The sequence below is a fragment of the Euleptes europaea genome, chromosome 5, assembly GCF_029931775.1.
Source record: "Euleptes europaea isolate rEulEur1 chromosome 5, rEulEur1.hap1, whole genome shotgun sequence".
NCBI lineage: Eukaryota > Metazoa > Chordata > Lepidosauria > Squamata > Sphaerodactylidae > Euleptes > Euleptes europaea.
In genome coordinates, this window is record NC_079316.1 from 32,824,513 (window position 1) to 32,842,702 (window position 18,190).

Below are 18,190 nucleotides of genomic sequence, written 5' to 3' on the forward strand. Positions count from 1 at the left end.
ATCCATCACTGCTGATAATATTGATATCAGCAGCATTTGATAAAGGCAACAAAGATATTTTGATGGATCAGCTACAAAAACAATATTTGTAATAATTGGGACTACCCTCCACTGGTTTTGCTCACTTCTTACTGGTTAGAAGCAACGTGTGTCCATATGGGAGGAAAAACTGGCTAGTTGGGACCTGATATGTAGTCTGTCCCAATGCTTTCTAACCTTTACTTTAGAACTTTGGCTGAAATCACCAGGAACTTTGGAACGGATTGTCACCAATATGCCGATGACACCCAGCTTTACATCTCATTATCTAAGCCTCTTTTGGCAGCTGCAAAAGTCCTGGGCCAATCTCTTAAGGTTGTGATCACATGGCTGAAGGTAAACAAACTGAAACGTAATCCAGACAAGATGGAGGAGATGCTGCCTGGGAAGACAGAGTTTGGTTGGTATTGATTTACTAGCCATAGATAGGGGGAAGCTCAAAATGTTCCCATTGCTAGTAGTAACCCTATATGAAAATAAGACTTCAAAATAAGAATATTGTCTCGTGTGACTTATCCTAAATTTATTTATTCTAATCTGTTTTTCTCACTGAGACTCAGGGCAGATTAAGCAATGTAAATCAATATAGTCGATAGGGTGAGACAGGTAATAAACAATGTAATAGGACCGAGAGTGCAGAAATCTGAAACAAGGCATACGTTTTAAACATGCCATGTTAAACAATGCAGAAAATAAGCAGAAACACAATGCAGTGAGAGCAAGATAAATATCGTTGAACATTAGATAAATGGTTTTATGTCCAATTATGTGCCATTCTAAAAGTAATAAATTTGTCTTTTTCTTCTAACAATAATATTAATTTAGCCTGATCTGGACTTCCATAAAATCATGACAAAATAAACTCATTGTTTTTCATGTTCTGGCACATATCTAGGGGACAAGAGTGTCACATGAGCCAGATCCTCACTATGCCTGTGATCTTAAAAGCAAGTTCGGTTATTACTAGGAATCCCATTGTAATGACCTTCCAATGGTGAGATAATACATACAGCAACAGATAATACATACTGTACACAATGGTGTAACCCACAGTCCTGTTCCTTTTATTAAAGCATCTTCCTGAACCACTCTGTTATTATATAGCTGTACTATATATTATATAGCTGTTTATTATTAAAAAAATGCCCTCCTGAACAAATCTGTTTTACATATTTCTTGGAAGGCCAGAAGTTGGGTGCCTTCCTGACCTCTTCAAGCAGGCTGTTCAACAATGTGGGGGCCACAACAGACAATGCATATGTATGGACACTTTTAGAGCTTGCCCTAAAGGGTCGTCCTAGCAGAAGGCCCTTCTCAGGTGAGCAAAGAGGCAGTCCGGCAGATATGAAGGTCCAAGGTCACGAAGCCATTATTTTACTGGGTAACTGATGATCAGCCAATGGAGTGACTACAGAATGGGTGTTCATATGGATGACATAGTGGGTTGGATCCAATGGCATTACTTTTCTTGCCTCCCCTCTCATCACAGCCCAAGGTGCTGTTCTTGGGTGCCTCTCGTCTCCCCAAAGTAATGTTATGGGGGACGTTTTGGACATTTTGTAGCAGGAAGGTGTGTGTGAGAAAAATCACATTCCGTAAGTGGAAATCCTTTTGTCCACAGAAACTCCCTATTGGAAGCTAGAAGCTTGAAATAGACTTCTAGTGCATAAGTACGTATGCTCCCTTTTTGTGCTCTAAGAGCAAGCATATTGAAAATGCATAATTCATCTTGGAAAGGGCTTCAGAATGGTGTAATTCCTACTTTCACTGATATTCAGACTTGTAAGGCTATTATTGTGAAGCTGAACGTTTCCAGACTTTTGTGTCAGCAGCTGTATATTGAAGATGCCAAGTTACATTTTGGACTGAACTTTTAATGTCTTGCATCTTGTGTAATAGGACACATGGATTAGTTTAGGCAAATTTATTTCATAGTCCAGCTTTTAGTATATCTTCATGCATCATTCTCATATTGTGTGTGTGTGTTTGTTAAGAATCAAATATGAAATGCTGAAACACAGTCTCATTCTCTTTGAGTAAACCATTCTGTGCTTGAAACATACACGAACAATACATAGCCAATGTGGCACAATGACTAGATTCTTGGTCTTGGATGTTTAAATTCCCATTTGGATAAGAATTTCCCAGGAACGTCTTGGGCAAATAATTTGCTCTTTTCAGGTATCATTCAATGGGGAGGGGGCAGGAGGATAAATGAGATTTTTCTTCCTCACCTCCTCACTGCCTTGAGTATCTGAACAGCATTTATTATGTACAGTTGTAAACAAGTTTGAGTGTGTAGGATTGGTTGTTCACATGACTGGCAATTCTGCGTGTTATCAAGAATCCTCATTTTGCAGAGGCCAAATGTGGATTCAACTGTTGTACATGTATCAATGTCAAATTAATGTGTGGAGGCCAGGAATGGAGCGGGGTCAATATGTGTGCAATTCAGCTTTCCCTACACCTGTTGAATTCTTATTTCCTACTGTGTCTCCCTGTACCCTACCTCACAGGATGATGTTGACTTAGGGTTGCCAACTACAGGCTGGAAAATTCCTGGAGGTTTTGGGGTGAAGCCTGGGGAGGGGAGGAACCTCAGCAGGGTATAATGCCATACAGTCTACCCTCTAAAGCAACCATTTTCTCTGGGGGAATTGATCTCTGCACTCTGGAGATCAGTTGTAATTCCATAAGACCTCCAGGCCCCAGCTAGAGGTTGACAACCCTATGTTGACCATAAGCTTAAACATTGGGAACTGGTATGCCAACATCATTCTGGCGCACTGCCATCACTTCTGGTAAAAACTGGAAGTACGGTCATGGGATGCGCTAGGATTTTGCAAAAACACTATGGTAAAACCATATAGTTTTTGCAAATCCTAGAGTATCCTATGATGTAACTTCTGGTTTTCACCAGAAGTGACATTAGTGTGCTGGTGCAATGCTGGCTCACATCCCCATTCCCTCCTGCCAGCATTTCAGATACCATCAGGCGATGAATTGGATTGGCAAGAGGAGACCTGGCAACCGTACCCCTAAGTGCTGTTCCTGGAGAACAAGGGACCATCAATAATGGCTTGAGGGGCAAATTAGGGGTCTGCAGCATGAACAGGATCTTGGCAGAAATTACACCTCACCTTCCATTAGTGGAAAATTCAGTGTGGATCATATCCTGATCTCTTTGGGTCCCTCAATCCACTCCCCTGGTCACTTGCTCCAAGACAGTTAGTGGCAAAGGGAGCTCTGTTACCCAAGGTTCATAACTGTGAGACATCCCAGCCCCTGTTGGAAAATGTCTTCCTCCCCAAACTCCCTCCTTGGTTTTTAGGGTACCTGGTAGAAATTGCCATCACTCAAGGTATCCCTAATTGTCTGCACCCCAGTTTCCTCCCAGTGCTTTGAATCACCAGGTGGGATGTGCAGGTGCATAAGCCTATCCAAGCCAATGGGTAAAGAGTTCAGTGTAGTCAAATCACCATATAATTAAAGGCTTTTATTAACTAGCATACATACTACAGAAAAGACCAACACAGATGAAATGAGAATGCCTCAGCATACAGTGAAAATTATTGCAGAATGTGTAAGATATAAACCCAAATGAAAATAGCTAACTATATTGAGTGTGATGTTACCTTGACATTCTTCCCCCATTCTGAGGAATGGGCATAAAGTGGCAGGAAACAGGACGAAGGATGCTCTTCAGCTTTGGCAAAGCATGAGCCTTTGCTCTATTTTGTCCCACCTTTTCTGTTCCTGCACTGTTCCTTCCCCAAAGAAATAGACTGTTTTAAGTCTCCGCCTCCCAGCTGGGAGGGGCTCTGTGGGACCAATCCCTTACTTTGGGAGGCTGGCTCTTAATTTCCCACCATACCTGCATTGTAGAGTCCCACAATGATTTGAAACACTAGTTTTTAAGAAACCAAGCCGAGTATGCTAAAACCTGTCCCACCCCCTCAAAAAACTAGCCATATGGTACAAGTTTCTTCTGGTTCTCACACATTGAGCTCCATATACCTCACTACTTTCCTGCCTGAGTGTAACTTAGGGCATTTATGGCAGGTTTTATGCAGGTGTCCGTATTTTCTTAAGGCAAAAGTTTTTCATCCATAACAGGTCCAAGCCATTGATAATGACTGAGTTATTCACCAATATCTTAGGGTTGTCATCTCTAGGGTTGGAAATTCCTGGGGATTTGGGGGTGGAGCCTGGGGAGGGCAGTGTCTGAGGAGTGCAAGGACCTCAGTAGGCTATAATGCCATAGACTTTACCCTCGAAAGAGACCATTTTCTCCAGGGGAACTGATCTCTGGAGACGAGTTATAATTCCAGGAGATCTCCAGGCTGCACCTGGAGGTTGGCATCCCTAAACCATTCAGTATACCTTGTTAGGGTTTAACAGTCAGCAAGCCTTTTTTCACATGCTGTTCCCTTTAAAATATTTCAATTATGAAGTTCCACCTTTCTCTTTTTCTCTCCCCCTTTTACCAGATAAGTTATTAATTCTAACTGTTGCAACCAAGGAAACAGACGGCTTTCACCGATTCATGCAGTCAGCAAAGCACTTCAACTACACAGTAAAGGTACTGTATACTCTCTTGCTCTTTTCCAGTATTGGAAAGAATGTCACCTGTGTGTGTGTGTAAGAGAGAGAGAGGCTGCACTGTACTAAAACCGTAATAGAATGAGGTCATGGAAAATACTTGCAACGTTGGTTACTGCAGGTTTCTGCCAGATCAGAATTATTCCCCACGGTGGACTTTCTAGTGTTTTGCCTAGTCTAGCTCTTGATATTCCAGATGGTGGAGTTTTCCACTGTACCTCTAGAGATTATTCCACAGGTTTACAGATTTAATTGATGAAAACGTTCAATTCTCAACCTGGGTAAACATTATCTCTTCCCATTCCACTTTTCCAGTGGTTGTTGAGCACTACAGTCATTTCAAAACGATACCCTGTCCACTGCCTAACTTCAGCTTTTTTTTGGTTGTGTCCCATCTTCTGCATTACAAAGTTACTTCTTACTCGTGGAATGTAGATCACTGCACTTGATTCTGTAAGAAAACATTGGTAACTGAGTTAGAATCTTCACCACTTAGAACTGTAACCTCAAAGGGAATTCCCCATTACAGATATTCAAGGACAATGGAGAGAAAATAAAGCTTTTGGCTTTCCACGTTCCTTTGGGACTGACTGAAACACAAAGGAATAATAATGGCGTTTGTCTCTGTTTGGTCTAGTTGGAACTCTGCCTGAGCCTTTACTTTTTTTCCTCAGCAAAATAATTCCAACTAACCAATTGAACAATCAAACCCCAATTCAGCAAAACTGACCAGCTTTTAGGGCACGTCTCACAGCTTTAGCCAACGCCGCACAAATGCAATCCCATTGTTGTGGTCCGAAATGGAATGCAAGTACTGCAGAATTTCTTTCTGCCTTACAAGCCAACAAAAGCTCCCTGCCTTGTTGTTACCATCGTCCCAGCAAAGGGTCTGATTTCCACATAAGTGGGTGGTCTGATCCAGCATGGCCTTTCTTATGCTATTACAGTTGATCTCCAGACATCAGAGAGCAATTCCCCTGGAGAATACGGCTGCTTTGGAGGGTAGACTCTATGGCATTATACTCTGCTGACGTCCCCCCTCTTCAAATCCCACCCTCCCTAGGCTCCACCCCCAAAATCTCTAGGTATTTCCCCACCCAGAGCTGGCATCCCTGTATATTGATCACCTAAGGAACGGTCATGGGGACTGTGGGATGCTGAACTGGGAAGCAGGCCAAATCACAGGGTCTGCCGAGAACTCTTCATCAGTGGTTGAGGTTGTAAAACTAATTGAGCCCCCCTCCCCAGCATTTCTTACAGAGCATGCTGTGTGCCCATTAAATATCAGTGTGATCTTCTGCGATGTATATGCAAATATGTGAAGTCACCTCAAGAATCAAGCAAAGAAATCATAGTTATGTAAAATGATCATGGTGAGGAAAATATTTCTACATCAAGTGTAACCTTTATCATTTCTCTTGACCTCTATTTTTTTACATAATTACAAATTCTGCCTTTAAAAAACTGAGCACTAGCAGTGTGTATAATATTTAAGAATTCTAACCCTGTTTTATCCTTCTTGGCAAGAGAGAGCCATGAGTGATTTATGCGGTGGGAAGTAATTGCTGGGTTACTATTTGGGTAGGAATTGTCTCGCTCATATTTCTAGAGTGATGTCACCGTGCTCAGTGCTACTTGGGACATGGAAAATGTTACGGGCACTGAAACACCGGAGTGGTATGTGTTAACTTTGGAGCTTCATGATATTTGAAGGGGTGTGTTTGCCTGGCTCTGACCGGACTTATTTTTTTTAATTCTGAAAGGCAACTTATTAAACTTGTTTACTTCAGAGGGAGTTCCATAGATAGCAACCATCTTCTAGAAAACGTATTCAGAATTGAAATTGTTCCTTCTTTGGGTGAGTGGGAAGGAGAAACTAAGGGGGAAATCTTGTTTTCTTTTGGCTGCTCCTAACAGGATTACAGGAGATAATGTTAGTGGGGATTTTGATTCAGAGACGTTATAATCCTACCCATAGTAGTTTCATGCAGCTCCTTAGCCAAATATAAACCAGATACCTGAATCTGAAGGTCCCTGTTGTATTGAGGAAGATTGTTTAGGCAGTGTGAAGACTGAGACGTTTTATGACTGAATGCTTCTAAAACAGAATCCTTTTAAACATATTGATATCTCTTTCAGAGGTAGAAATCCTGCTCATTTCAAGAAGAACTGCAAATTGAGATATTTAATATAATGACTTGGTGGGGGGGAGTATAAGGCAGATTTTAACAATTAAAGGAACTATTCGTCTTAGCAACTGGCTTTAATAAAAAAGCGTTATAGATATTAATTGTAAGCTACTTTTGTAAATCTGTCTGAAAAAAACATGGAATGACAATGTTTGAACAAATATTATTTGTGGGATTATGATTCTAAAAGGGCAATCCTTTGCAGAGGTTCTCCAGTCTAATCCCATTAGTTTGAATGGGGTTAGACTGGAGTGGTTCTGCATATGATGCACTGCTAGAACCATAATTTCACAAATAATATTCATTTGTTTAATCATTCAGTCATTTCAATGGATTCAGACTGGAGCAGCTCTACATAAATTTGCACTGCAAGTCCCTCTAAATATCTGTTTAATAATTCATTTGTGGTCAAATGCATCCCTCTAAAATTGTAGTCTGAAGGTAGTTTTGTTTTAGTTTGGGTGTAGGGATGCCAGCCTCCAGATGGGACATGGAGACCCCCCCCCCCGAATTTTAGCTCATCTCTAGACCACAGAGATCTGTTCCCCTGAAGAAAATCGTTACTTTGGAGAGTGGATTCCATGGTTTTGTACCCCACTGAGGTCCCTGTTTTCCCCAGGCTCCAACCCCAGATCTCCAGGAGTTTCCCAACCTAGATCTGGCAACTCCCCCCCATCCCCCACCAGTGGCCAGGGGGACCTGGCAATCTTAGGCATCACTAATATGCACACTAAAGCAATATTTTCTTCACTGTTGTTGGGCACAGGATATGGTTGCATGTATTGTTTGGAGGTGCACTTCTGTCATTTGCATGTGAGGGTTTGTTTGTTTTTTACATACTGAACCACCTAATTTGTTCCATGTGGTTCTAAGTTCCTTTTGCAAGAAAAGGAATAATCTGTGCACTTCATTCATTTTGGCTGAGCTTCTTTAGAAGACTTGGGAATACAGGAAGTGGAAGAATGGACTGTTATGTCTGGTTGCAACATGATCTGAAGTATGGTGCAATATGGGCTAGTTGCTGCCATGCCAAAAAGCCTCTTAAGCTGCTTACCCGCCTTTCAAATGTAATGATACCTGTTATGTATTAATGCTGCTGATCACTACAAGAGGAACTATTTTCTTCCTCTTCCAAGGTCCTTGGTAAAGGTGAAGAGTGGAAAGGAGGTGATGCTCTGAACTCTATTGGAGGAGGCCAGAAAGTTCGACTGCTAAAATCTGCACTGGAGACCTATGCAGATCAGGAGGATTTGGTGGTTATGTATGTTGACTGGTAAGATAATTTCCTTGCTTTCCCACTTTAGAAAGACTGTAAAATGTTGGAGTTTTTATAAAATCATACCAGTTAACATGCAAATATTGTTCCTTTTTATTGTGGAAAAGTGACTATTTTCCACTTACAGAGTTGAAAGGCTGACTATGGGGCAGATTGTGTTTGTTCAAGGGATTCACAGTTGCATAAACTGCCACAGTGCCATGACTTACACTTCTTGAAGGGAAAAAGTGTTATCTAGATTTGTGTGTGTGTGTGTGTGTGTGTGTGTGTTAAGTGCCGTCAAGTCGTTTCCGACTCATGGCGACCCTATGAATGAAAGTCCTCCAAAATGTCCTATCTAGATTTGGCAAGTTGCAAAGCATACGGCCTGAAATAAACATTCCTGTATTATGTGTTACTCATTCCTGTCAGAAATAAATGGACAAAGGAATTATCTAACTAGCAATTTCATATCCTAAACTGAGCATTCGGATGTCGGGGCACAAGCCCTTTTGATGATTCCGCATCTTCTGAAGTGGATTCTCCCCTCTTAACCTCAGTAGGAGTCAACTGCAGTTTAATTTGCTCAGTATTGACCTTTGTTTGTTTACTTCCCATTCTTCAGGCCTCACATGCTCACTGAAAGAAGCTGCAGGGCTGAGTCTTGGAGGGTTGGGTCCAATGAGAGCCAGCGTGGTGTAGAGGATAAGAGCAGTGGACTCTAATCTGAAGAACCGGGTGTGTTTCCCCACTCCTCCACCTGAAGTCTGCTGGGTGACCTTGGGCTAGTCACAGTTCTCTGAACTCTCTGAGCCCCACCTATCTCACAGATATCTGTTGTGGGGAGAGAAAGGGAAGGAGATTGTGCCGGTTTGATTCTCCTTTAAAAAAAAAGGTAGAAAAAGTCGACAAATAAAAACCAACTCTTCTTCTGGGAGGGGCCATGACTCCACTATAGAGCATCTGCTTGGCATGCAGAAGATCCCAGGTTCAATCCTCAGCATCTCCAGTTAAAAGGACTAGGCAAATAGGGGATGTGAAAGACCTTCTGTCTGAGACCCTGGAGAGCTGCTGCCGGTCTGAGTAGACAGTGCTGACTTTGAATAAGGCAGCTTCATGTGTTCAAGCTCTGAAGTAGAGATGGTTGTATTGGAGACTAAATCTTAGGATACATATATGAAGTGGATCATATGGTGTTCATGATGATTGGTTGCCTCTTAAAATACTCGAGCACTCTTTATGATTCTATCACACTTGCAAAACAGTGCATGTATACCGAAATGGGATTCTAATCTATTGTGGTCAATGATAGGCATAGCATTGTGAATGACATTTGGTTGTTTTGTTTAATTGAGCAGGTTTAAATTTTTCCCATGACAGATGAGAGAAAAGTTGTAAAATTTAAGCTACTTTCCTCATAAAACTGCTCAATTTGCTTATATGTATGATTCAAAAGACAATGCTAAATCTACAGTAAAATGGGATGGATTAAAATTATATTTTTATTTGAAATTGCTGGTTAAAACACTATAGTAATAAGAAGAGGCAGAGACCAGAGAAATAAGCTGAAGATGGAATGAGGGAACGGAAAAATAAATTAGTTGCTCTAGGAAAAATTAGCTAAAATAAAAGCAATATGAAGATAAGATAGCCGTGTTGGAATGCTTATTCAGTAAGGGAGTTGTTGAAATTGAAGATTTGGTTAATAAAATCCAGACAAACAATTTTATAATGGCAGGTAGTCCTGAAGAGATACCGTGGAGGGAAGGATCACTTCTTTATTAGCCTTAAAGATTGCAGAGGAAGCTAGGGTGGATTCTTGCTCAGCTAAGTTTTTCCTTTTTGTAAGCAGTAGCTTTAATTACAAGTCCCCCCTTTTTATGAATTATATGTTACTGTGGCCATTCTGCTTCCATGTAGAAAGCTTAAGCTTAGTAGAGTTTGTACAAGTGACTCAAGGAGGGGGCCAAGGAAGACTTGAAAGTCTTAATTTAACGAAATTAAATTTTAAGAAAAGTCTTTTTAAAGAGACAAAAAAGAGATCGTTTCATTTCCAGATGGGCCAACGCTTGAATATCTATGCAAGTCTGTTAACTGGCAAAGGAGTTTAAGGGTTCTTAATTCTTTGGTTCTTGTAGGTTATCCGGGCTGTGTAACCGTGGTCTTGGTATTTTCTTTCCTGACGTTTCGCCAGCAGCTGTGGCAGGCATCTTCAGAGGAGTAACACTGAAGTAACACTCTCAGTGTCAAGTGTGTAGGAAGAGTAATATATAGTCAGAAAGGGGTTGGGTTTGAGCTGAATCATTGTCCTGCAAAACCCAACCCCTTTCTGACTATATATTACTCTTCCTACACACTTGACACTGAGAGACACTGTCCTTCAGTGTTACTCCTCTGAAGATGCCTGCCACAGCTGCTGGTGAAACGTCAGGAAAGAAAATACTAAGACCACGGTTACACAGCCCGGATAACCTACAAGAACCAATGAACTCTGACCCTGAAAGCCTTCGACAATGTTCTTAATTCTGTTTATGGTAGAACAAGGTTGAAGTGCCCATTGAGCTCTAGTAACTTGGGATCCAGGCCAGCTTGCAAAATATTCCATTTTCCCTTAGTAGAATGGGGCTCCTACTGGGGCCCTTTTTCTACAACATGGGTCAGCTTTGTATCTGTGTGTCTATCAATATTCTGATTTGTATATTATTGGACAAAATGTACCATAGCCAGACCTATTTTTAATTTTTCTTTAAAACAGTCAAAATAATTTTTAAAAGTAGCAATAGTCTAGTTTATGTAGATAATAATCCCTTTCAAAACATGTAGAAACTATGGTGGGAGCAAGAAACAAGGGGTTACATAATACCCTTTTCAACTTTCTCAAAAGAATATTGTTTGTCCCAGTCTCCAGTGGTGTAGTAGGCCATGACAACTAGGTGTGCCGATCTCCAGTTGTGACTTGGAGTCCAGAAGTATAACAGATCTCCATATTAAAGAGATTAGTTCCCCTGGAGAAAATAGCAGCTTCAGAGGGTAGACTTTATGGTATTATCAGCGCATTCATGAGTGGAATGGCAGCACTGGTCATAGGAGGTAGTGTGGCTGCGCTGCCTCCAAAGGAGATTCCCCCCCCACACACACACACACACACTGGGGCTGAAACCTCCTCATGCCAGGAAAAATCTGTGCAACCCTTCATAGGGTTGCACGGGAGATACACCACCTAAAAAGTGGCATATCTCGCCAAAATAAAAAAGGGGCATTCCCGGCCTGAAAGGGCTTTGAAGGCCTCCTAAAGATGGCTCCTCCACCAGCCTGGCGCTGGAAAGCCCTGGAAACGCCCTCCTGGGGACAACACACTTCCGTGCACTGTCTGGACACTGGTGCGAGGCTGTGCCGGCGTCCCTGGGCTGCACTTCTAGAGCAGGACAGGGAGGACGGTGTCCAGGCCTCCCCACCAGTGTCCAGGCCGCTGTGCTCATGCCGGCGCAGACCCTTTTTCGCCTCCTGAGCTCTTTCGGCGAAAGAGCTCAGGAATGCGCTGTATATCATGCAGAGGACCCTGCCCTCCTCAAACCCTGCCCTCCCCAAGCTCCACCCCCAAACTCCAGAAATTTCCCAACCCAGACTTGGCAACTCTACAATGCAAATATAGGCAGAATGCTATGATGGTTTACAGATGGAAGCATTTCTTCAGAAACAGCCCTAATACTGTTGTGCAATGCAAGAATTAGAGGTTACTGAATTGTGTTTTTGAAGAGATGTTCATATACTAGAAGGAGAAAAAAATCAAGATCAAAATCAGATTTAGGTGAAAGGACAAAATATTTTAGCTCCGAGTTAATGCTGGCAGGTAGCGTTTCAAAACAAACATTTCATTAATGAACGGTATTTACAGTGGATCACAAAGAGAGATATGTAAAAAAAACGTAAATATCTATGTTTTCTAATCCCTTTTCTACATTGCTGCCACTTCAAAAGCAGTCAGAACACTACAATGGATTACCATTCTGGGAAAGATAAAAGGAAGGAATGAAATGCCTGGTTGTCTTATAGAGGCCAATGATAGACAACAAGGAGGAGGTTAAGTTAAGAGCAACAGTTCTTTATCTAGCTAAACACAGACCTGGGGTCAAATAACCACAGATAAGATGCAAGGTTACTCACCAACGAACAAAGGAAAGTCAGTATCATTTATGGATTTGGATGGGGCAGGCCCATAGCTGCTGACAAGCAGAATGATACACAAAAGCACCAATACACGTTAGGTGTCTACTCCACTCTAATTAGCATAGCCTATAGATATTGCCCGAAGGCGTCACTGAGTGATTGCTTGATCTTGTGAGCTTAGTAACCAGAAACCACATTCCTGAGGATGAAGATAATTCAGAGCTTTTTCTCTACTGGTGTGAGGCCATACCAGGCATAGAGAGCATGATTTGTTGGTTCATGGCTCCCGGAAGCCAACTTCCCCAAAGCTTCCATGTGTGTGCATATGAGTACATAGTATTTTATACCAGCCCTTATATCTGGGCATTACAGGAACAGCATTAGGTCATTCTGCTTTGCGGTGGAAAATGTTGTCTGGGAAGCCATGCTCTGGAGCGCATTTGGGTCCTTGCATGGTCTGAAAGTTGCTGTTGTTTGCAAAGAGGCCTTACTGCTTTTAGTAATCACTTTCTCTTCTCCCTCAGATTCTGCTCTGTTGTGCCTTGTGCGTTAGTACAGACTGGGCCTTTGGGAGCTTGAATGAAGGGTTTTCTGTAGCATAAACTAACCTTTTTAAGCTGGAGAAACTCCAAGACACACATTCATCCTTCTGCCAAACCCTGAAAAAAGCAAAACAGTGGTAGTCTTCATAAACCCACTAGGTAATTTCATGCACATTAGGTTTTCTTTTCCCTAAAGTTCCTAAAGACCTGCCATTCTGTACAGATCTCTGGAAGATTCCTTCTTTTTTTCTTTTTCCTTCTCCTGTTTTAAACCAACTCTCTCTCTCTCTCTCTCTCTCTCTCTCTCTCTCTCTCTCTCTCTCTCTCTCTCTCTCTCTCTCTCTCTCTCATATATATATATATATATATGAATGGGATTATCTGCTTTATTTATTTTTAATAAGCAGTGTCCTTCAACTTGTACTTATTTAATAGCTATAGCATCTTTTTTCCTACTATGTGTTCCAGTTACTGCTATGGTTTCTGGTCTGAACCATTCACAACATCAGCGCAGAATGGAAATTCAGTTAAAAAGTCAACACTCATGGACTAGAATACATATACAGGCTTGATAATCTTCCATGAGCCATAATCACCTCCTCCATCAGGGAGTATTTTATGTTCTTTTCATGAAATCTTTTGCCATGAGAACTCAATAGCCCAGTTTAGACATGCCCACAGAATCACCTGCTCTCTACTCTCTGTTCAGTGTCAGTGGTTTGGAGGGAACAGAGACAAACTGTAGCATATGTTAATAACACTTTCTCCAAAATCAAACAGGGCAGGCTGAATTCAAACTGTGGTACATACACCTCTTTTTCTTAATGTATCTTTCAGAATTCTTCCTGCAGATGAAAACTCAATTCCTCTGAGAGGCCAGTTTTAACATATGCTCCATCTTCTCATTCTCTTAGACCTGTCAAGGTCATTTTGCAAGCTGCAATGCACACAAAGTGAAAAGATGGAAAAATGCCCACAGCCCAGCCAAGTCACATAAGTTAGTTTTACTTTTAGTTCAGTGTGATGTCCAGACTGCAGACTCTATTACTTCTACAATTTTGGGAGTAGAATTTGCCTGTAGCTGTGGCCTATAATGGCTAATAAATAAAAAGTCGCTGCTGGTAGTTTGTAAAAGCAAGGCAATCAACCTTAATGAAAAACAAATGTCTCCAAAACATTACGGCACTCTTAACATTTTAGAGAATGGCAGCAAACCTTGGTAGATTTTTGTTTTTTTTAAAAATTATAAGAATAAAAACTATGAACACAACATCAACTCCCCCTCTACCTTCACAGCTGGATTCTGCCAAGCTACCTTGTTCAGTCCTGAACATTGGTCAATCCATTGTCTTGTCTCCCCACTGCCTTTCCCGCATTTCCCTCTGTAGGAGTAGTTGTCTGGGAAGTCTGTAAAGAAGACAGAAGAAAAGGTCAGGAAGCAAGGGGGAGAATATTGAAGAAACCAAGAAACCACAAGCAGCTTGAGACATGCAAAGAGAGTAATACAAGTGGTGGAGAATGAGGGGAAGAAAATAAATGGGGAAAGAATTCCCCCCTTATATTCTGCATCTTTGTAGAGTGCAGACCTATTTAAGCACTTATTCATGGTCACAAAATGTTCAACGAATAGGGGGATGCCGTTCTTCTCTCCTACAGTGGATTGAAGTTGCCAAGCAGCAGGAAACTCAAATGCTTTTCCAGTGTATTTTTTACTGCTAGGGGAGGTTTCAGACAGGAGAGGAAGGCTGAAGCCTGCCAAAGATCTCTGAGTGTTTGAAGTATCGGAAGCTGGAGACTATGTTCTGGCAAGTTATTATATAGAGAGGGAGGAGGGAGGAGACCAAAGTATTGTTTGCACTCCAGTATGGATGTGTATGAACAGAAAAAGGTTTGAGAAGCTGCAGAGAGATAAATGTAAATGGGTAAGAACAAAACATATTATGAAGAATACTATTGGAGAAGTATACACCAATATTGTGTTATTAAATCTACAAGTAATTCTGCATCCATCTTGGATGGCTCAGGCTAGCCATAGCTCAGAAGCTAAGCAGAGCCAACCCTGGTTAGTACTTGGATGGGAGACCACCAAGAAAGTCCAGGGTCACTATGCAGTGGCAAACCACCTGTGTTCATCTTTTGCCTTGAAAACCCTACAAGGTCACCATAAATAGATTGTGACTTGATGGCACTTTATGCTACTCTATGCTACTATTCCAAGGCTTTTCAAAAGGAAAACACCTTAAGAGCAGAGTTTCACACAGTGGCCAACCAGATGCCTCCAGAAATTCTACAAGCAAGGCATGGAGCCCTCCCTAAAGCCTGATACATATATGCTGTTTAACATATAATCCAGCAGTTCTGTATGTTATGCTTAAACTCTGTAACTTTAATGAAGGCAAGTAGACACTGTGTTGGAATCCAGCACAAAACTTCCCCTTGTTGCTAGAGCTCTTGTTCAAGTGGACCTCGTACCTTCTTCATTCTCAAAATGGCTTCCTAAGGTACAGTATGAAAGACGTTGGAGATCGGTGTATAAGATCTTGTGTGTGTGTGCCATTGTATATATGAACAAATTAGGACAGGAGACAGAGAGGTTGCACAAGATCTTTCACAATTCCTTCTGCAAGTGTAACTATGCTAAACAATTTTCTTTTTCTGTTTGCACATCACTGTATTTAACCCTCTGCATTTTATGGGAAGTTCTTTGCATTTGCCAAGAAGGTAATCGTTACATGCAAACAACTTGATGCTATGCTAGCACAGAGATTTGCTTGAATGGAATCAAGTCAATAATTGTGTCTGCCCCTTGATAAAGGCCTCTTTGACTTACTGCATTCACAGTGCAATTATTCTAACATGGGTAACCAGGCTGAATAATTGCTTGCCCTTTTCTTGGTATATATGGAAAGAAGGGTCTTTGCCCCACTAAAACAAAGAATACGATACATGACTGTGTCAGTGTCGTGTCTTAAAACCTATGATAATCCCTTGCACTGTAATTTCTAGGAAACAAGAGTTGGGAAAGGTAGTTCATAACAAGCAGTTGTTTCAGACAGCAGTACTCCCTGACAAGTGAGCTCAGTTGTGCTTTGTATGTCCTTGATGCTCCACTCCTAAATATTTCTTCTCAAATATCTGCCTGTAATTTGGTATAAAATTCTGGCAATGCCAGCATTATGAGAAGACAAGAGTCACTGGAAAAGACAGCCATGCTAGGGAAAGTTGAGGGCAGCAGGAAAAGAGGAAGACCCAACAAGAGATAGATTGACTCAACAAAGGAAGCCACAGCCCTCAATTTGCAAGATCTGAGCAAGGCTGTCAAAGCTAGGGACATTTTGGAGGACTTTAATTCATAGGGTCGCCAAGAGTCAGAAACGACTTGATGGCATTTAACACACACAGCATGATGTTGTGGTTAATGACTGCATGTGGTAGTTTCACTGCATAAGCCCCATCCTAAATATCTAGTAGTCAACCTCCAGATGGTACCTGATGTTCTTCAGGAATTACAACTGATCACCAGGCTACAGAGATCCATTTTCCTGGCACAAATGCCTGCTTTGGAGAGGGGGCTCCATGGAAAAATATGCTGCCTCCCCAGGTGTCACCCCTAAATCTCCAGAAATTTCCCAACCTAGAGTTGGCAGCCCTAGTCTAGATGTAGAATTTCTGTAACTTTCAAGTAAAATGTAGATCCTATTTCAGTTAAGCACTACACTATATTGGCTATGATGATTAAACAGAACCTCCAAATTCAGAGTACATATTGGTAGGGTTTAGCAGCTGCAGAAGGTTTTGGCCTCTGTCTCCCTGTTCGGGGGGTTGGGTTGCCAGGTCCCTCTTCACCACTGGCGGGAGATTTTGGGGGTGGAGCCTGAGGAGGGCAGGGTTTGGTGAGGGGAGGTACTTCAGTGCCATAGAGTTCAATTGCCAAAGCTGCCATTTTTCTCCAGGTGATCTGATCTCTATCGGCTGGAGATCAGTTGAATTAACAGGAGATCTCCTGCTACTACCTGGCAGTTGGCAACCCTATCTGGGACCTGGCTGGCCACTGTGGGGAAGAGTGGACTAGATGCTGTGGGGCTAGATGGGCATTTGATCTGATCTGGCAGTCCCCTTCTGACTGTCACATCTTATTAAAAGCTTTTCCATACAATGGCAAGAAATAAACATTTTACTTCAAATGAAACCGGAAATGAATCCAGCAGTTGTTTCTTTTAGACAAGTACTAATTTGACAACTCCATGATATTACACTTGACCTTTGCCAAAAGGCCAAGAAGTGATGGTATTATATTACTGTGATATTATTAGTAGGAATAGCTGAGTTCAGGGTTTAACTATCTTATGCTGATTCTGCAGATGAAAATGCTAGTATGAGAACATTCCATTAGAATGATTTTGCATATAAGCTCTGGGAGGTTTTTTTCTTTAGAAGTCTTGGAAAGACCATAGGTATGCTACTTTTAAATTGTTACAGCTGTGTGCAGCTGTCATCTAGATTTAGAGGACATTGTTACAAACAACTAAATGCATATGTTCCTCACTTGACCTTTTTCTTCCTCAGAAACAAATTTAAACCTATAATAAATGCTTTCCCCCCCTAGAATAAAACCACTAATGCTTCTTAGGACTTTTACCATGCAAAATTACATTTGTTAGTGCCAATACCTTTCAGCGGTTTGGGTGTGTCAAAACAAAGAATGTGTGGTCCGAATTTCTTTCTCTTTTCACCTTGCCATGTCATTGAGTCGGACTCAACCTTTACATGACAAAATGATTTTAACTAAATGAAACACATGCACAGGGAGAAGAAACCAACACTCCCAATTGTTTGATACTCTGTACCCCATACAGAGACTAGGGGTATGCACCAAGAAAAAAATCATTATCCTTTCACATCCATGATTGGGGGGGGTATTTTTTCCCCCATAATTGCTTATGTTTCTATAGAATGTTGCCAGTTTGTGATTAAAATCTATGTGGTTTTTCGGGTTCCAGTACTTCAGGACCATTCCTGTCAATGGGGAATATGCTGGAGGGTCTGGGGCAGCTGTTTGTAAAGATAATAGCACCAGATTTGCAGAAAACATAGTTCTGTATCTCAACACCCTCCAAGTGTTGAGTGAATTGGACCAAGGGGTTTGATTGTACAGACCCCATGAAGTAGATGCTTCTCAGTGCGGGCGCAATTCTCTCTACTGGTTCTTAGATGGGGGATGGCACCTAAAAACACCTGTCTGCTTTCATTTCCTTTTCCTACTCTTACAGTGTCTGAGTGACAATAAATTTTTTTTTTACCTTGCCACTGAAAACTCTTCATTTGCCATGCTTCCTTGTTGAGGTCTGTTTGTTTCACAAAGTGAGGAAGAACAGTGGTACTTCCATTATTCCCTA

General features: G+C 41.6%; 1 protein-coding gene across 1 annotated transcript in view; it reads left to right on the forward strand.

Moving 5' to 3' along the window:
- PLOD2 (procollagen-lysine,2-oxoglutarate 5-dioxygenase 2) overlaps positions 1-18,190 on the forward strand; it is a 73,304-nt gene that overhangs the window by 22,820 nt on the left and 32,294 nt on the right. Inside the window, exons 2-3 of the mRNA XM_056849955.1 lie at positions 4,530-4,621; positions 7,967-8,103. Coding sequence (XP_056705933.1) covers positions 4,586-4,621; positions 7,967-8,103 — 173 coding nt within the window. The 5' untranslated portion in view covers positions 4,530-4,585. The remainder of the gene's footprint in view (positions 1-4,529; positions 4,622-7,966; positions 8,104-18,190) is intronic.